At 38.3% G+C, this 12,839-nt stretch overlaps 1 protein-coding gene across 2 annotated transcripts in view; it reads right to left on the reverse strand.

The window, feature by feature from the left end:
• Positions 1-12,839, reverse strand: part of TMEM87A (transmembrane protein 87A) — a 24,341-nt gene continuing 11,502 nt past the window's right edge. Inside the window, exons 9-20 of one of the 2 annotated variants that reach the window (XM_042048229.1) lie at positions 11,633-11,816; positions 10,728-10,827; positions 9,918-10,011; positions 8,952-9,020; positions 7,801-7,909; positions 6,598-6,656; positions 6,278-6,381; positions 5,853-5,926; positions 4,613-4,674; positions 3,582-3,637; positions 2,324-2,354; positions 1-1,989 (exon numbers count right to left, since the gene is read on the reverse strand). In XM_042048229.1, the coding sequence (XP_041904163.1) occupies positions 1,948-1,989; positions 2,324-2,354; positions 3,582-3,637; positions 4,613-4,674; positions 5,853-5,926; positions 6,278-6,381; positions 6,598-6,656; positions 7,801-7,909; positions 8,952-9,020; positions 9,918-10,011; positions 10,728-10,827; positions 11,633-11,816 (984 nt within the window). In that variant the 3' untranslated portion in view covers positions 1-1,947. Of the gene's footprint in view, positions 1,990-2,323; positions 2,355-3,581; positions 3,638-4,612; positions 4,675-5,852; positions 5,927-6,277; positions 6,382-6,597; positions 6,657-7,800; positions 7,910-8,951; positions 9,021-9,576; positions 9,649-9,917; positions 10,012-10,727; positions 10,828-11,632; positions 11,817-12,839 lie in introns of both variants that reach the window. The other variant, XM_042048228.1, reaches the window with a different exon arrangement.

Below are 12,839 nucleotides of genomic sequence, written 5' to 3' on the forward strand. Positions count from 1 at the left end.
TAAGCCTTTCTACTCTTTACCTAGCCTTTATTAAATAGTACATACAAACTTTTGTGCTTCCAGTAGAGAACATTTTTACTTATTTGTTTCAAAAAACCCAAACAACCCAAAACAATAGGATTTTTTTAAAAATTAAAACAGAACCACCAAAAAAAAGCATTAAATAGCAAGCTTTGTGTAGCTTTATTTCACAAAATTTCCTCTCCCCAAAAGGACATGGAGGTAATACTTTTTTCACCTATATCCATTAAGCATAGCAAATTAGAACTGTTTTCTAATTAAAGATTCTATCTGTGGCCTAAAGAGGATAGCAGAAGAGCTCCAGCAACTCTTGCAGAAGCAGTGAGGTGCTATAGCCACAGCTTTTTTTCTCTGTCCATCTGCCGCCCCCACAGCACAGCTAGCAGAAGATACTATGTCCTTGTGCCTCAGCTACTGTACTGTAAAGTGCTGTGTTTCAGCTTGAATTGCTGATAAAGAGCAGCTACAGCTAAGCTACCAGACCTTACAGTGGAATGAATGAAGTACATGTTCACTTCTGCTGACATAGCTATGAGAGAAGAACAAGAAAATCTGACAATCTATGCTGTTCCAGCAGCAGCCACATCTGCTTCCTAGATACCCAGCTGCTGCTTGCCGCCTAATCATCAGTTTTAAAGGTTATGAACCCAAATTAGAGCTTTTGTCATACAGTCCACAACAGGTTTCCATGAGGAAGTTATTGCAACTTTAGCTGTTGCAGCCAAGCAAAAAACAGAACATTGTCCAAAAGCTCTTTTTCATTTCAAAAGGAGAAACAAAATGCAATTATATAGAATAGAAACCTGCAACTTTGACTGAAACACAGTGATCTCAGAGTACCTCCTGGCCACAGTGACCAGATGGGACAAGAAAGCCCACCATCAAATCACTTACATGGGAAGCGATTCTAAGCAGACACTGGGAACAGAACTATCCCAGCACTGTGGACTCCCCATAAATCCTCTTTCAAGTAAGGTAGGCAGTGCTTCCACCCCTAGAAAGCAATGCCTCTTCTCATAGAGGAGTGCCAGCTTCTTGGTGGGAGATGTTACATGTAAAGGGAGAAGAGTTCTACTGAAACATCCAGTTAATATCTGCTTAACATGTGTAGTCAAGCACGTGTGGAGCACTGCAGGAGTGGCTCTGGTGATGTTGGTTTTGGTTGTTTTATTTGTTGGGATATTTTTTTAAATTAAATCATGCAACATATGAAAGGTAGGGGCAAATCATTTTTCCAGGCATCCACCACATTGCCGGCAATGAGATGTGCCACAACAGCAAGTGTTAGCTTTAGGCAGCTGTTACCTACAGGTCAATGGCATTTAAAATAGAAAATCTTTCATACACAGTGTTATGAATAAAATTGCACTTGATTTTGTTAAAAACTCATATCACTGTAACTTTTCCAAATATTTCCCTCCTGGCATCTTAATTTTCTTCATCGACAGGAGCTTCTCTCTAAACTCTCTCATGCACATTGGACACATGACATACAACAGCAGTTGTATCTACCAGAAAATGGGTCTGTTGTTTCTTCAGTGCTTATTTCTATCTGTCCCCACCCTCCCCCCAAAAAGGTACAGGCAGTTCACCTCTAAATGTCAATTGTAACATTGAAATATAAACTCCTCAAGCAGACATTAGGAATTTTAGTTTCACAGATTAAATATTTGAAAAGTTACAGAAGGTGCTGGAATAGTACACATGTAAATTGCTTAAAAATCCAAACTTGCAGCAACTTTAAATTCAAATTTCCAAAAGGTTTATAATGTCCTTGTGAACTTCTTCCACAGCAAGACACCCTCCATGACATTAAAGCATCAAACTTTCAAGGCTGAGATCAAGAGACAAATCAGCAGGATGCACTTGCTCCACCAAGCGACTTTAAAAGAAGTGTCTCCGCTTCCAAGAGAAAAAGCTACTCCTTCATTCCATTTTGGACCTTTCGAAGTGGGTAATCATTCTTTCCTGGAAAATAAAATACCCAATCTTGTCATTTTCCCCAGTAGGTTTACATTACTCAGAAAATGCACATTCACAACAAATGACACTCATATGCATTTTAAATCAGGAGTCCAACTTACACAGCAGATACACCCCTTATTTTAGAATACATATTTAAAATATATTTGTATTCTACCAAGTTGTATCATGGTTGTTCCCACTGTCCTTCCCCCCTTGTAGCATTTTGCTGTTGCACTGACACAGAGTCCAGTTCTAATAAGCCAAGACCTTATCATCTGACACATGACTCCTCTGGCATGTCGAAAGACTAATTTGAACTCAAGATTTCTTTACTGACCTCATCTGAATCCAGAAGAGCTGGAAGAGCACTGCAGTGGGGTGGAAAAAAGTTAAAATAATTAGAGCACATAGTAAGAGCATATTGACAACCATTTTCAACCTTATGCTGCTTTTTAGGGCACAGAAAAGAAACAGTGAAGGCAGATCTTTCAATTTAGCAGAACTTAGAGAAAGACACACAAAAAAGGAAGAGCCCAAGGAGTATCCTCAATGACCTTTACAGTTTTAAAATTCTTTTTTGTCACGCTTCTCATTACCAACTGAACAATTTCCAAGTTGCCATGAAATAAACTGCTTCATTCATACAGGAACACTGATGAACTGCCCTGAAGACATTTACAATATGGGACCATGTTGTAAAAACATGTCCCAGAAGTCAAACAAGTTCCACTGGCACTTCAGTCTTCCCAGCTACAATAGATCTTCCATCTGTGGGGATCTTGGCTATTCACAACCCTGATCACACTCTCAGAAACAGAAAAAACTGCAGCAGATCACCTCAAAGTACCCTTTCCTAGCTTACACTGGTCTAGTCCTTTTTCTCTTAAGGAATCCTATCAGTCTTCAAAACCTAAGTATTAGAACTGGGAAAACCAAATTCAACTGAGAAAATGCACTTTTTTTTTCCTCTTAAAACTTCACCTAATTTTTTGGTTTTACCTAAGTTCAAGCAAAGCTTTGTACTTCAATCCAGATCCTCTGCCAAAATTACCTGTTCAAATTTGTGAACACAATTAATCTATGAACTTTGGTTTTGTTATGAAAAAATGTAGACACAGGCGCTGACACTTTCAGCATGTAGAAGTTACTAAAAGCAGAAGAGATACAAACAGTGTATACAGCTGACTACATTACCATAAGCACACAAATGACAACCGATGTTCCAAATAAAGCTCAAAAGTGGATTACATTATGCCATGGTTTACACTCAGCAAGATACTCAAAGGTCTTTCCAGAGCACTAGAAAGAGGGTTTATTTGTTCCTTGTTTCCTGGATTTATTTATATTGTTTTACCTTTAGTAAAGTGCAAACCAGTCTATGGTTTCACATTCCAAAAGACTGTTCCTTAAGTCAGCCTGTGTTCAACCCCAGCAGACTGAACACAGCCAAGTGTAATCACACTGAGGGGTCAGAGGCCAGTGCCAGGCTGAACCCAACCTCTGCCCATGGAAGTGCAGCATACAAGTTATGAGGCATTCTAATGTATTTCTGTGGGCAAGGAACCTGCCTTTATTGTGACTATAAAAATACTCACACATCTGTCACTGATGAAGGAACGTTCTCCTCTACCCACTTCAGGTCATCCTCTTGCTACAAGTACAGAAATTAAACAGAACACAAAAGTCAAGTTTTCCCACAATGCTGTCAATATGCAAGCCTTTTTCTTCTCAACCTACTTGACAAAAACCAATGTATTTATAATGTCAGTTAAAAAATTAAAAACAAACAGAAAAACACTTCAATTTAATTTCTGGATTAGAGAAAACACATTCCAAGAGGAAAAAAAAAAAAGAATAAAGAAAAACCCACCCGCTTTCTGTGAGCTCTGTAACAGTCCTCACCATCACACACAGCCCCCTCCCCCCACCAAAATAGAAAAGCTTGATTTGCATGTTATCTGTCCTCAGGTAAGTAGTATACAGCTGCAACCAACCTTTGAGAAAAACAATGTTAATGACAAAAAAATATGATTGGTATTATAATGAATTCCAACAGGTTCTTTCCACTTTTAAATTTATGCATTAATTCCATGAAAAGAGTCCAAGACATATTTTCAGCCTCCTTGATGAAAGTGAAAATATCTTGCTTATAAGTCACATGGAAAAAATGCATGTTCACCCAAAGTATTTAGGTAGGTACATAAAAATATACACATCATCCCATTCACGTAATGAATCACAGATCTCAAAAACAGAGGGCAATTTATTTAAAACATGGCTCAGCCTCCCTCTCAGACTGAAAAACTTGTTAAAATAATGTATTAATCCCTATCAGAATATTGTACTATACAGTTCTATCTATACTGAATTGCAGAAACCTTCCTAAAGAACAGACTAAACTCTTAAGTAACCACTGTACTTACAGGAAATCTCATGAGAAACCTGTATTTACTTTCTTTTCAGAAGTACTGTGTTATCTTATGATACTTTGACTCACTCACACTCTGAAGCAAACCAAAAAGCGTCCATTTATTGGCTCAAAACTTGGCATATTTGTGTGCTACTAATGGCAGTAAACAAAGAAGAGATGAATCTGTATTATTTGAGGTACAGAGGTCATACTCACAACTTTGTTTGCTTTTACATTCCCATTTGGTTCTTGCTTTGTACTTCTCATTTTCATTCCCTCTGAAGCCAAAAGGAGAAAAAAGATTTGTGTAACTGAATTATAATTATTCACAGACTGTAAGTGAAAGTGTTGAGTGTTCATTCAGGATGTTTCCTCAGATTCAATGAGACAGAGTTAGCCAAGCTAATGATTTAGACTGCGTTCCCTTTGAAAGGCTCATAGTATTTTTTCCTGACAGGGGGAGTACCTAGTTTTTACTGAATTTTTACAATTTTACCTAGAAAATATAAATTTCTAGTCCTTTTATTTAAGCCAGACATCAGCAGCATAGAATTCAGACATAGTTCCCAGAGGCTGTGGAATCTCCATCCTAGAAGATACTCAAAAGCCATCTGGACATGGTCCAGGGCAATCTGTTCTGGGTGACCCTGCTTGAGCAGGGGACTTGGACAGGATGACCTCCAGAAGTCCCTTCCAGCCTCAATCATTCTGAGACACAGGCAACTCCCAAAGTTTATTTTACCTACTGACTCCTCACCAGCCACTTGGTTGACTTAAAAGCTGAGAAGCAATGTGCATCTCCCAGCCTGGCAGACAGCCAGATCGCGCTGCTTTGCCAAATGCACCTAATGGATGACACACTTCTCCTCACCTCCTAAACAAGACAAACAGCACTGATATGTCCCAACATAACTAATTTGTGGACAGACAGCAGTAGACGTGTGACCCTACCTTTTACACAGCATATAAAGAGAGGTTTTACAACAGACAATTTCATCAATTAACATATTCACGCCTGTGTTTACACTGGACATTCCTATGCTAGGCCCTAACATAGAAAATGAAGATTTCAGAGTTCAGAGAACAGATAATAAATGAAAATTCTTAAATGGGATTTTAAAAGAGAACTGCACACTAAACCACTGCCTAGCAAGAGACCCTTGTCATCATGACTGGATTAAAACCTAAGACTTGACATATTTAATCAAAGTCCACTGGACATGGCAAAGCAACCACAGCAGTAGCAGTGTTTTCAGTGTCAGTGGAAAACCCCAGAATTAAACAGGCAATGTAAATACTAAACATAAAGCCAGTGTTTCCTTTAGAACTCCATGTATCAATGGCAGTTGACTCTGCTTTTCCTGCAGTAATAAGATTTTTGCCAGAGAGCAGGACACCTTCCTCCACAGAAGTGTCTTCAACAATGGAATTGGGTGGAAAAATTTTTTTCTCTTACCAAAGCTTTCCTTTAACATTGGCTCTTTCTGCTCATCATCATCCTCCTCTTCTGACAGCGGTGAGAAAGCAAACCTTTAGAAGTGAAAGAATGAAAGCTGTCTTAGAACTCTATCTCTTGTCTCCCAAGAGATCCATTACCCCAACATGCACATGGCTTGATTGTTCTGTGAAGCTCATTGTTTTTAAGACTGATGCTAAACTACATAATCAAAGTTGAAGTCGCTTCTTTTTAAATAAGTTGACCACCAGAAACAGACTAGATTTTATGTACGTGACTCCTCTAGGTTTACTTTTCCTTACACAAACTGCTTAGTATCCTTATTGATCAGTGTACAGCAAATAAAAATCACCCACCAGTACTTTTTGAATAAACAAGCATTCCTAAAATCCAGTATTTTTAGGAAGAGGTAAAAAAAGCTGAACCTTTGGTTGTTAGCAGATGGTCTCCACAGAATCATGATAACAAAAAGGATCATTGAAAACAATAAACGCCAGATGGCATCATCCACCCATAGCTCTTGCCAGTCCTGTCAAGAAAAACAGCAGCACAAATGAAAAATGTTGTGAAGCAAGAAATTTCATATCCTCATCTCTTTCCAAGGCTGAACTATAGGCATTTGTCAAAAAGGCTCATTACCCACAACAGTGAGAATTTTAGCATGTGGTGCTTTATGGCAATCTCATTGCCAAATATAAACTTATCAAGAGGCAGCAACTGTAGAAAGCATTTAATATAAACTCACCGACTGACAGTCCACCAGCCTGAACTTCATGGTCGTCCAGATGATAAATACAATAGATGCTGCAATATTCAAATAAACAAGCTGCTTATCACTACAAAAGATGCCAATTCAAATACCCCACTAACAGGATGGTGTTTCCCAAACAAAGATCAAAGACCTGAATACTGAAGTCTTGAAATTCAATTTAATAGTTTTGGAAAACAAGAGATGGATCTATTGCACCAACCTTAAGACAGAAATTTAGGCATATATTTTACTCTTGTATCTTTTACTCTTGTTTCTTCACAGACACAACACATAAATGAAATATGAAGTATTTACCGAACTCCTAATTCCTATTCATTATTCCTATATCACTTTTATCTAGCCTTCAAACCATGGCTTCATTATCACTTGACAAGTAAAGCTGACCTCGAAGTAACTGAACAACCTGAGCTGCTTGAATGCCTTAAGCATTCAGATCTTGACCCACAACAGTTCCAACACTCAAACTATGCTCTTAGCACAGTTTTAGAAGAGACTTCCCTCCACTGAAGTATTTTAAGATGACTAAGAACCAGGTGCTGAATGGAATTTCATCAGAGCTGTTGTTCAAAAGAAATGTACTTTTTCACTTGTTTGTTAAAATAAAGAAGCACAGTCTAGAGGTTTTCTGCTCATTGTATTGATAGAAGAGTACCTGGAATTACCAACAGATTTATTCTTGAAGTTCAGTTCATCACTACTATAAAAGGAAAAAGAAATTCCATCTGTATTCTTCCAGAATAGAGAGGGTATTATGTTACAAATCTAAGAATACAGTTTTTCCAAGAATCACTCTGATCTTCAGGTATCTTAAAAATCCCACAGTATCAGTGATACTGCAATTTTGCTGAAAAGTATCTCTGTGAAGTTAACAGCATAAGATAATAATGAACTTTTGCCCCGGCAGATTGAAGTGGGACTAAAGTGCTGTGTTAGAGGAGCTGCATAGAACTACCGATCTTATTAACATAAGGACTAACAATCCACTGTCTCTGAAATATTGACATAACACTTGGCAAAGACCCACTGTTAGAAACAGGTCAAATGTTAGAAATACCAAGAATTTTGATTGTACTTACAGAAAGGTCACCAAACTTAAAAACTTGCTCTAGTGACCAAATCAAGCCCTATATGGAAATGAAAAGTGGTTTTACTTAACTGGAATAATTTTCTGCTTACCTGCTACTGCCAAGATGAGTGTGTTGGTGAAGTGCCGATACAAAGAGAGTTTCACAACATTCCTTCGAAGTTTTAGCAGCTTCATTGTTTGAGTTAAGCTGATGAATATGTATGGAAAGTCAAGGAAAAGTCTCTGAAGGGACAAGCTGGTCACAGACTTAGGTGAACACAGACCTTATGATCAACAGCTCTCTCAATCGCACACTTGGCCCTCCAAAAAATTACACCATTCTCAGTAGAAGGAAAGATTCATCCTATGACAAAGGTACCAGAGTTAGCAAAATCTGTCCTTTTCATGTTATTTAGTCATCTACACCTATAACTCTTGTCAGACAAAGATGGTATCCAAACTTCTATTTTGGACTATGGCCCATTCCTTCAGGAAAGTGTCGGCTGTGCTTTTGATAAATGAAAAGTAAAATCTGAACTAGAAATTAGTTAAACTCTATTTAATGTATATGGGTGCCTTCACAATTTTTTTTTTCCACAGTGACAAAACAAGTGGTTAGGAGAGACATCATGATAGGGGAGAACTGTGGTGGTCATAGCTGGGCAGCAAGCTATTCACATTTTAAATAGAGTTTTTGTGACTGGCTTTCACTAAGACCACTTTACAGGGATTTTGCTATACACAAGTTCAGCATTTGATGTCAGTTGCTAAAGTCACACAAGATTATGGTTGCTTGGAATGAGTATGTCAAGACACCAAAAAAATAAACACTGCCTCATTTTGTCACTTACTTCAAGACTAGTTCAAATTTTTCAGAAAGACTTTTAGGTTTGGTGATGCTAAACAACCTTCACTCCAAAACATAAACTGAGTCATTTCTTCAAAGGCTGCTGCTATGGTACCATAACATGCTACACTAGAACAAATTACCTTCATACTCAACAATGAGACACTGATAACACACAGACTATATTCTGGAGCAGCTTTACACAGACACATCCAGTTCAATAAAAACTAAGTAAGCAGTAGGCAGCAGAAGCTTACCTGAACACTCAATTACAGAACTTCTGTAACCTTTACCAGAAGTAGAAAAAAATACATACTTGGATCTTATTTTAAAAAAAAAGTTCAGCCAAGAAAAGACTGAAAAAAACAAATTCAAAAGAAAACACACCCCATCAAGTAAAACAGTGAAGGATATCCACCAGCACAGGGCAGTATCTAGGAAAGCCAGGGGAATAAAAGCCAAGGAGGCAAGATCATTCTGGGCCTGGAGACAAAGAGAGAGCCAATAAGAACAAACCGAAAAGAAAACATAGTAGAGAAGTGAGGAGGGTCAGGCTGTTTTATGAGAAACCACAAATACGCCACCACAACACTTCCAAGTTTTGCTACAGAAACAGAGGGCTTGAACCAAGAGTTTAGTCCAATGCACAGAGAGGAACTGACAATACCACATTGTCAGTTCTCAGTTCTCCACCAGCAAGGCAAGAAGCAATTTTCCAGATTAAGTCAATCTAGCACTGTTAAAAGGAGTCTCTGCTGAAGCAATTGCTGTCATTAATTGCTCTGGCCACTTCCATCACAAAAAACTAGCAACCAGCTTGTTAGACATGTATTAATTACATCTGTTACACTATCCATGGACAAACTGAAAGCTCCACTCAACTATGAGCTTGACTAAAAAGGCAAAACTTGCCTTTGCGTGTACATCATAAACTTATCGAAGTCCTAACAGAAACAAGCAAAACACCTTTTACTCCTTTTAAGACAGAAATAATAAACTATGAATAAGGTCATACATTCTGCAGTTTTTAAAAGGATATCCACAAAATAATACAGGCATCAATCATGGACAGGGCCAAGTTTGCTATCAGAGCCACAGTGTCATAGAAAAACTGGAAAAGTACCAAATACACGATAGGTTAAATGCTTCATCCCAGAAACAGAGTAACAGAAATCTACATCCCGAGATGCACTTAATGAATCCAGTGGCAGCACCACTCACACATTCTTCCCCAGGCACAGCCTCCAAAACTGGAGCAGTGGGAATTTGGGCTGGTTGTTGTGGGGGGTGGGGGGGGGGGGGGGGAACAGCTGTTCACACAAGTAAATACAATCAATAGTGTCTGTTGCATATGGGACAATTCAAGCAGTTATTACTGACCCCTGTGACTCTAAGAACACCTTCCATGCCAGAAAATAACAGATAAAGGGCTCCAGCCATAACCACTTTGTGAAGAGTCACTCCAAGGCGAGGCCTGTAGGAAACAAAGTGAAATTCAGATTAAGTGGGAAACAGAAAGTGAAGTCATGTCAACTTGAATCTAAACATAAGGTACGAAGCGTATGAATAAAAGGTCCTTGTAACAATCCACATCTAGATCCAGAAATATTATTATGGTGCTTGAAACTTACTATTCATTTTCTCTTATGGTATGACTATGGGAGAGACTGGCAACAGTCCTGTTTCTTAGTTAACCTGTTTAGCCTTTTATGACCATTTCACTAAGTCTCCAGTTCCCCCCAGCAAACCCACACTAGCCAAAAATTTCCATTACCACCTAGCATGTGTTTTTAGCATTGAATACAGCTGTAGACAGACAAATGAGCCACAACCTTACTAAAGCAGATCCCCTCCCCTATCAGGGACTCTTGACCTACCCCATTTATAAAAGCTCCCCCTCACCCAGAAGGCAGGCCCATAAAGCTCCCATTCCAGTTAGTGGAGCATCTCAACAATGACTCAGAAATCCACCCTACAGTAGCACACAGAAGTAGATGGAAAGTAATCACAGTATGGAACTGTACATCTCTGTTTACTAGTAAAGAAGTCTAGATCTTCAGAGCACTTAACCCAAGTACTTACTTTTTAACAAGCAAAATACATGGAGATGAATACTGCCCTAAATTCTTAAAAACCAATAGTGAAAACTCTTTAAACAGAACACAACAAACACGTAACAGAATTACTCACTTGACTATCCCATATCCCAGGCTGACTATGATGACCAGAGTTCGAGCCAACGAGCGCTTCACAGCAGAAAGAAGTTCCGCCAGTATTACTGCTCCTTGAACTACCAAAAGCAAAGAGGAGGAAGTTGGGTCATTAAAATATAATTTCTGTTTTATTAACTACTGCATGCAATTGCAGTATGAGAGCAGACACAGAAAGTAGGCTATTAAAGTGTATATAATCTATTACCTACATCTGGAGTTAGCTTTCAGAAAAGATAGGTCACTTGGCATAAAAAAAAAAAAGCTACAGAAAAATTTTACATCCAGCCTGGATACTCTTCCAAACAAGTCAACCAGCAAAACCTTCTGCACCATGGGTATGGCCAGTTAGCAAAGTCATAACGATATTTTACTTGCAGAGTTTCATTTGTATGCATCCAGCCTGAAAACTCAAAACCAAAGTAGAAGGAAAAGAGATTCCTTTTTACATAAAGGGAATCTCTTGAGATGGATTATGAGGCTATGGGTTGAATACTAAGAGTTATCTACAATGCAGTCATGTTGAACAAGGAGTTTCAAAGTATCTTTCCAAGGCCAATACCAACTGTGAGAAATTAATTACAAGCTACACTGACCAAGTCCTATTTTAAACTTAAAAGCCAGTACTGCAGCGCAGAATGTAGCATTCTATGTACCTAAGACACTACACCCAGGAGTCAGAGAAAGCAACAGCATTTTAGTTTTAGAAGAACACAGAGCATGATGTTTACAACATAAAAAATACAGAACTCTGGTTCCCTGTTCTTTGTTTTGAAACAATCCTCAAGTAATCCCATAGTTAACAGGTACCTGCCACCCCAATTTAGCATTAGCCATTAGTGCTATGCCCCCTGAGTTAAACTGCATGATGCAACTGTGACCTACCGGTTTCTCCCGTGTAGCGGATATTCTGGAACTCAGCATAGAAAACAGCTTTCTCGAGCATTCCCAGGAAGATAACAGCACCAATCCAGAACTGTATCCTCAGGAGATCCCGCCAGTAACAGGCTGACCACGCAAGCCACAGAACCCCGAAGAATACGTACACAATACACATCACCATGAAAAACTATTACACAAAAAAAAGAAAGAAACAGGAACTTCAGACCCCGAAAAATAATTACCTTGTTTCCATTCCACAGCTGTAAGACAACTCTATTTTCTTCCCACGTATAGCAGCTTTGGAAGTTTTTAAATAGACTAGAAATAAGCATTGCTTTATTTGTCTTCTCTGGACTCTTTAACAGTGATAGTCTAATTTCTCACTGCCAACAAAGGGAATCAGAGTAACTGAATTTCTGCGCAATTTCTCCCTTGAAGAGTAGTCTGCCAATTTATTCACTGGCATTTTTTTCTAAGGAAGGTACATGCTACTAGATTTCAAACACCCAGATAAGAATTCAAGCAAATCATCAAGTACTGGAAACTCCATTCTCATGTACTGTTCTACTAATAACTTCATCATACATTTACATTATTCTGCAAATAAACTTACAGGCCACCTTTACACACCATTCCACAGAACAAAGATAAGCAACTAATGCTTGTAAGCCCTCTGTTCAATTAAATTGACAACTTTTCTCAAAAGTTAATTTCCAGAAAACTCAGTTTTTGCCCGAGTTTTTGGCCAGCAAAAAACCTGCAGCTGAGAAAGAAATCCAGACATTCATTTAAATATTAACATTTTGTGATTTTTGTTTGGTTCAGTGTTACTTGCTTCAGAAGAACTTTCCATGGCATGTCTCATACAGCAAACAATAAGCTTGACAATGTTACTCAATACTGAATTTTCTAATCATACCAAGCCAAGTTAAAATTTTCAAAAGGACACCAAGATTAAGAAGAGGAATTAGGAGAGAGTAAAACATCAAGCGAATGGCAGGAAGTAGTTAGCCACACCATAGGACAGCAATAATCAAGCAGTCTCCTCTTTCAGAAGGAAGATTTTTTTTTTTTTTTTTTTTTTTTTTTTTTTTTAAACCAAGCAAATGCTGGTATTAGCTGCACAATCCATCAAAACGTTAACAAACTGAAAACACCATTATGGAAACATTTAGAGATACAGAGTCTTTTCTAATCCAGTCACATGGGA

This window comes from Corvus kubaryi, unplaced genomic scaffold (assembly GCF_017639235.1).
Source record: "Corvus kubaryi isolate FWS band 111438036 unplaced genomic scaffold, C.kubaryi_AGA036_p1.0 66, whole genome shotgun sequence".
Classification (NCBI taxonomy): domain Eukaryota; kingdom Metazoa; phylum Chordata; class Aves; order Passeriformes; family Corvidae; genus Corvus; species Corvus kubaryi.